Source organism: Prosopis cineraria, unplaced genomic scaffold (assembly GCF_029017545.1).
Source record: "Prosopis cineraria cultivar Desert tree isolate PC_DT_omini unplaced genomic scaffold, ASM2901754v1 PC9, whole genome shotgun sequence".
Lineage (NCBI taxonomy): Eukaryota > Viridiplantae > Streptophyta > Magnoliopsida > Fabales > Fabaceae > Prosopis > Prosopis cineraria.
The window spans coordinates 1644071-1651597 of NW_026555340.1; the positions used below are offsets into that span (position 1 = coordinate 1644071).

Sequence of the window (7527 nt, forward strand, 5' to 3'; positions counted from 1 at the left end):
ATTTTGGTCGACTCCACTTTGTGAGATAAAGTTTGTTGTTTTGAATTTGATTTTCTCTTAAATTTGAATAATTTTATTTTGATATAGTAAGAGGTAAAATAAGAACATTAATTGCTTAATTATCAATCTATAGAAGGGAAAATACAATAAAAAAGCTCATTTGTTGAAAGTGCATTTGGTAAAAGTTAATTAAGTGAAAGTCAATTGTTATAACAATTTATATTTGGATGTATTTTTTTAAAAGTTAGTCTGATAAATTAAAAATTATTTGGATTAATGATGATTTGTACTTTTAAAATATTTTTTGAATATGTCATAATCAAAAAGAACATTAATTTATAATAATTTGAAATTTTTATTATAAAAATGTCTTATATTAAAAATGTTTAAAAAATGTGAAAAAATTAAAATAATATAAATTTAATATTTTAAATAATAAGAATAAAAAATATACTCCTTCCGTTAAAAATGTAAAGCATTTTTAATGTAATACCATCTCTCAATAAAGTAGTTATTTGTTATAAAATTAATTCTATAATTTTACATTGATTCTTATGTAATAGGGTGGTTCACCTTAAAAAGTAAACATAAAATGATTTATTAATATGAGTATTTTTGATAAAAAAAAGTAATGATTATGTTTTGAAAGATTAAAAATGTATTAACTTTTTGAATATTCAATCTCTCAGAAAGTGCCTTATATTTTTGAATAAAAAGAGTAGATATTATTATCATTTATAAAAGCAGGCACAAAATTATTTATAAGGGTACCATGGTCATTTATAAAATTAAGTACAAAATTATTTCTCTCATAATTGTTCTCAACTTTCATTTGCAATTTGAAATCCACTAGAAAATAGAGTTTTCAAATTTACATTTAAACCCATCTCAATTTGCATTTAAAAAGTCATTTTGCTTACTTAAAAATCACTTAAACAATTTCAAATGCTAAATGTTGATTATCCAAATGCACACTTAGTTTTGTTTTTATTCTCTGTAGTTTTTTTTTTAGTATTTTCAATCTCTATGGTTCTAACAAGATTGAGTGATATTTTCTATTCAAGTTCTTACAAGGATTAAACACATTGAAAAATATTACAAGGATTAAAAACAAAATTTAATAAAATTATAGGGATTAATGATTGTATTTTTCTTTTATAAAAATGATTTAAATTTTTAAACAAAATAAAAGTGAAAAAAATGCATAAGTCAAATATGAACAATCTTTTGACCCTTAATGTAAATAAAAGAAAGAAATAATAATTATTAGAGTAAAATATCTTAACTTTCCTTCTATTTTTCATACTTATATGAACTTCTTCTAGTATGATTAATTACAAGACACAAATATCCTTTCTATTTTTATGATTTTATTTAAATCCATCCAATTGTTAGTTAATTATTTGTGCTTAAAAATCATTTAAATTACCCAAAAAATATGCAGATAAAAACAAAATAGTATGATGTTGATTGTTAAACTTAATGGATTGGGAAATGTTGATTTTTTTTAGGGAGAATGGCATTAAAGGCCCTAAAAACAGAGTTTATCTCACTTAGGGCCTAAATGAATTTGAAATTTCTCTGCAGGCCTTGAAGCCTCAAGTGCAATTTTTTTTAGAGCGAAAATACTTTTTTGCCCTTAATGGACAGAAATGAAATCCAACATAGAGAAAGAATGACAAACATGGGGATGGGTATTCAGCTGGAGAATGGGAAGGTTTCTGATCTCTAATGGAGAGGAGTAACTTTCAAGGTGCATAGATTTCGATATCTCTCCATCTTAAGCAGTGCTTTGATGATTTCATGGTTTGAGGTGGAGGTTTCCTGGTTTCTGACAGTGTTGCAGCAGAAATGAGCTGAGATTTTTACTATTCTTAATGTAGAAATGAGAGGCATCCATTGTTGCTGCATAAATCATTTAAGGGTAGAAATAATTTAAGATTTTCCATTACTGGATGTGAGTTACTGGTGAAGTGGCGATAGAGATGATCTTCACTCATTTAATATATAGTGGTTCATTTAATGGAAGCATTTAAGGGGGTTTTACATGAGATAGTAGGGTGCATATGAGATGGATTTTTTATTGTACAAAGTTAAATATGATATTGTTGAAATTGAAATTTTATTTGTGATTCTACTGCTGATATGAGGTAAAGGTTGCTGAACCATTTTGGCCATGATAGATGAACTTTTTGTTTCACAATGATGATGGTTGACTTATTTATATTGGAGTTTTACACATGAATTGAATGAAATATGATCCAATATGAAGAAAATCTTCTGCCAAAAATGTTGGAGTATTTGTTGTGCAAAAATGAACTTTGAGCTGTTTTTTTTTTGGATGTTGAGATGTGCATTATGTTAAGCGTAGTCTAATGATAAATTGGAATCACATGACGTTTAGGTGAGAATATATGAACTTCGTGTTATACATAGTGGATATTATGTTATGCCTTGTTTTCCTACCTTGATCATTCCTTTCGTTAAGCTTAGCCTAATGATAACAAACAAACAACAACAACAAGCCTTTATCCCACTAGGTGGGGTCGGCTTAGCTTAGCCTAATGATAAATTGAAATAATATGATCTTTCAAGTGAGAATAAATAAACCTTATATTGTGCATAGTGAATATTGTGTTATACATGATTTGCCTACTTGTGCAATTTGTTGAGGAAGCCTAAGCTACTGATATAAGCTAAAGGTTGCTGAACCATTAAGTTAGTTCAGGTAAGAATATATGAACTCTGTGTCGTGCATAGTGGATATTATGTTGTGCTATATTTGCCTAATTTGAGCATTCTATTAAAGCTTAGCCTAATGATAAACTTGAATAACATGGACTTTTAGGTGAAAATATATGTACAATATCTATGGTTGACTTGTTAATATTGAATTTTGACATGCGAATTGAATACAATATGACTCCCAATGTGAAGAAAATTTGCTGTCAAAGATGTTGGAGTATCTATTGTGTGAAAATAAACTTTAAGTTGTATCTGTTGAACTTTGTGTTGTGTAAAATTGGGCTTTTGTATGTGAACATTTAAGTAGATTAATTTCTTCATTGCAGGTTATTATAAGAGATGGAAAGTAATTCTAGAGAAAAATTGTTTTGTTTCTTCCACTGTGGCGGTGAATTTGTGAGGAGTGCTGATAGTGGTATGAAGTATGAGGGTGGAAATGTAATTGCAAGAACCATAACAAAAGGAATGAAATATACAAAGCTAAGATCATTTATATCTTCAGAAGTTTGCCATGGTGATAATGGAAATGACGTAAAGTTCACTGTTAAGATTGATTCAAGCACATTCATAGATCTGCTTGATGATATTAGAGTTGAACAATTGTTTGAATACAATGGAAAAACTGCTCATGTGTATGTTGCTAGATGGGCTGCACTTGAAGATGATCCTGAAGAGTAAGTACTGACATTCATGTCATTTGGGTCAAAAAATGCATTGTCAGGAACACTGGATTATATAATATGCAAACATGAATATTTACTTGTTTATATTGAATAGTTAGTTGTTTAAAATATAAGTTATTAATACAAAGCACTAATAATGTGGTAACTTTTGTAAATGCAGGATAGACCAATTTTTACCATTTTCAGATGGAAGTTCGCGATCTCCTTAGCATTGGGATATTGATTTGGAAGGCTTCAGCTTATGCAACTCTAGAGGAGGCATTCCAACAGAAAGTGGAGAAGATAATTTAGCTATCCAATGCATTCCTACCCCTATTTCAAAGATGAATGCTAGCAAGTAGAAGGATTTGCTTGTTGGAGTAGGACAAATTTTTGCTCATGCTGTGGCGTTTAGGAAGGCATTATACAAGTATAGCCTAGCACACAAGTTCGAATACAAATTTTTGAAGAACAAACTAGGTCAAGTTATTGTGAAGTGTACAGTTGGGGGATGTCCATGGTATATTGGAGTATACAAGTTAAGTCCCATAAAAGTAGATCAACACTAACGTCATCCATAATAATTGATGATTTGAGGGCTTCCATAAGCAAGTCTCCTAATGATATTAGATGAGACATTTATAGGGAGTATGGTTTGAAACTTAGTTATTATCAAGCATATAAAGGCAAGGAGAAAGCTTTGGCTAAAATACATGGTCAACCGGATCAATTATATATGTTAATTCCCTGGATGTGTCAAAGGCTAATTGAAAGTGATCCGACCACAGTTGCAAAATGGATAGCTGGGCCGTGCAATAGATTTCAATGTTTGTTCATTACATATGGATGTAGCATAAAAGGTTTCATGGAAGGTGCTTGACCCATACTATATATAGATGGGTCTTTCTTGAGTGGACCATATAAGGGAACTCTACTATCAGCATGTGCATATGATGCAGATAATAAGATGTTTCCTATGGCATATGCCGTGGTAGGTGGTGAGACAGTTGAGGAGTGGTCATGGTTTCTTCAAAATATTAAGAACATAACAAAATTGCGAGAGATAGCACTAGTGTCTAACAGACATAATTCAATCATTAAGGCTGTACAAGCAATATATGGTTGTGACAGGCATGCTTTCTGTTATCATCATGTGAAAGAAAACTTTGGGTTAGAGTTTTTGAAAGTCACAAGAGGTAAGAGAAAGAATGGAGTGACAAAGGATGCAGCATTCAAGCTCCTAGATGCAATAGCTTATGCAAGACTCCCTAGTGAGTTTAATGTTACAATGTCAAATATGATGAATTTTTCTTCGGATTTATTGCAATGGCTTGAAACACACAGTGACATAGATAGATGGGTACTTAGCAAGTTTCCCTATAGGAGGTGGGATAACATAACGACCAACATTACTGAGTCCTTTAATTCTTGGGTTGTCAAGGAAATGAAATATAATATTGCTGTTTTTATGTACGAGCATAGGGAGAAATTAGCGAAGAAGCTACACAACAGCAAAGTGGCATTGGAAAAATGGACAAATGGTATTGGACCAAATGTGGAGACCAAGCTAAAGGAAAATGTGTTAAGAGGTGATACATTGCAAGTTGATTTTTATGCATTGAACACTGTTAGGGTGAAAACATTAAATGGAGATGTGCGAGTAAATCTTGAATTACGTGAATGCTCTTGCCTGGCATGGCAGATGTCTGGACTACCATATCCTCATGCATGTGCTGCCATAAAGCTTTCATATGGCAATATATATCAATATGTTGAGGAATGGTATCATTTAAGTTGTCAAGAAAAAATCTATGGTAATAATATGATCTCGATTGAGACTTTTGACATTCCAAAGCCTGATACAGCAACATTAACAGATAACTTATCACAAACTTTCTTGCAGCCGCCTTTAGCTAGCCGTCCTCTCGGGAGGCCAAGAACAAGGAGGATAGTCTCAATTCCAAGATAAAAAGATTTATCATTGTTCAAGATATGGGGAGGCTGGATACAGTCACAAGACATGCAAGAATCCTAACCCATCATGACAAGTAGTTACATTATACTTCTTTAGTGTGCATAGCTAGCTATAATTATGTATATGGAAGCATTCTCAATTAATATTTTTTTGGGTAACTGGGAATGACATATATTTTTTGTCTGTATATAGAGAAGCAATTGTTAGATGTTTTGCATACAGTGGGTAACTTTTTATGTATGTCAAACTTGAAATATGATGTCAAATTTCATTTGGCTAGTACCAACATGAAATTCTTATCTGATGTAATTGTCCTTATTAATATTAAAAGTGCATGGACTTTTCATTGTCCATTCACGAACAGTGTCTTATGTATACTAGGTGGTCTTCTGTGTATGGTCTGTGTAGCCATTTTAGCAACAGAATTTCTAAAAATGTATGGACATTTCATTATGCATACATGGCCATCGTATAGTTCATAGTGGGTATTCTGCCGTGCATGGTTTTGCATAACCTGTCTCCAGGTAGTGAATTACTGAAAAATCATGGATTTTTAGTTGTGCATGTATGGACATGGTCTTGTGCATAGTGGGCCTTTTGCCATGCATGGTCTGCGTAACTTTTCATTTTCTCCAGGCTAGTGAATTATTGAAAAATCATAGATTTATAGTTGTGCATGCATGGACATAGTTGTGCATAGCTGAATTCTCAACATCATGGATTTATAGTTGTGCATGCATGGATATCGTCTTGTGCATAGGGGGTGTTGTCCTATACATAATGGAAAGGTTGAGACTATAGCTTTCATTTTCTTTTTGTGCAAATATATACATAATTCCAATTACAAACAAAAAAATATTTCCAAATTACAAAAAAATCTTCAAATATGTACACAATCTTTGTCGAAGAACCTAATTATACAATCCTACATTTGTCTTTTCATGTGCTTATTTCTACAAGTGAAAGTGGACGGTCATGGATGACATTGTTGGGATGCTTCACTAGCCAACATAATATGTCACACCTCATGGCTAATAGTTCTTGTGTTATGTATTTAGGCATGGTAAATGGAGGATGATCAACATTAACAGTATTGTTCCAGAATTTGAGCCACGTAATGAGATGAATTCCACAATCATCACTGCACAATGAAGGCAATAGAGTGAGATATGAATGAAGGAAATAGTGAAAAAGATTATAACATTATACCAGCATAACTTACTTGTTCTCTTGCTTGAGGACTCGCGGATAGAGCATGTCAGTACTGTATTCGACCTGAGATAATTTTGGCTTCACCTTAAGCAAAATTGATCTAAAATGCTCCCCCTGTAAAGGTAAATGGTCAGCCAACAAACACTAAAAAGGTGACAAATTCAAAAGCAAGTGTTCATAATTTAAAGCGTACAATATTTGCACCCATCATTATTTGGCCCTTGTATATTGGATCCTTCAGGCATTTTTTTTGCCAACTTCCCTTTCCCTTTTCTTCCTGCTTTTCTCATATCTTCCTCCTCAGCCTCTAATTGCTCATGATCAACCATAGAATCAAGAATATACAATTTCATTATCTTTGGCTCCAGGACAAAGCAGAACCAATGGTTTCCAACAACCGTAGGCCTAAATATGAAATCACAGTCACCTAAGTTATATCCCAAATGCTCGGGATAATATGCTTTGCATTCTCATCTATATTCCACCGTGATGGATTCTTTGTCATCCTAGCCATGAATTCAGCATAAAAAATATGACATGTGACATGAGATGACTGCTCCTTCTGATCACCTACAAGAGTCCTGTTGACCATAGTAATTACCTACATGGACATATATAGACATTTAGTTGTTCATCTATGAACATGCAGTTGTACATATATGGACTTCCATTGTTAAATAAAGGTTTAAAATTTTTTTATCCAATTGCTTATCCATTGTGCTGGTCCAAGAGAAACGTAGCTCACTCCGTGTAAGATAGTAGTCATACATTTGGACCAATATCTTGCAGCATCCAACCAAAACAAATAGTTACGATGCTTTGTAGTAAAGAACATTTTTTTTCAATTTCTTATGACAGTAATTTTTCACTTACTCTCCACCATCATCTGTTATACACCAATCTGTGCACAATTTATATAGCCGTTGCTTGTCA

General features: G+C 32.3%; 1 protein-coding gene across 3 annotated transcripts; it reads left to right on the forward strand.

The window, feature by feature from the left end:
• The first annotated feature begins 1436 nt into the window (after positions 1–1436).
• On the forward strand, positions 1437–5696 carry LOC129320815 (uncharacterized). Of its 3 annotated transcripts, none has more exons than XM_054966447.1 (3): positions 1437–3419; positions 3589–5221; positions 5311–5696. In XM_054966447.1, the coding sequence occupies exons 2-3, from the start codon at positions 4375–4377 to the stop codon at positions 5322–5324; spliced, it is 861 nt and encodes a 286-aa protein (XP_054822422.1). In that variant the 5' UTR covers positions 1437–3419; positions 3589–4374; the 3' UTR covers positions 5325–5696. The 3 variants fall into 3 exon arrangements, with proteins under 3 accessions (XP_054822422.1, XP_054822421.1, XP_054822420.1); XM_054966446.1 differs by having other exon boundaries at positions 1437–1753; positions 3072–3419; positions 3589–5696; XM_054966445.1 differs by having other exon boundaries at positions 3589–5696.
• The last annotated feature ends 1831 nt before the right edge of the window (positions 5697–7527 follow it).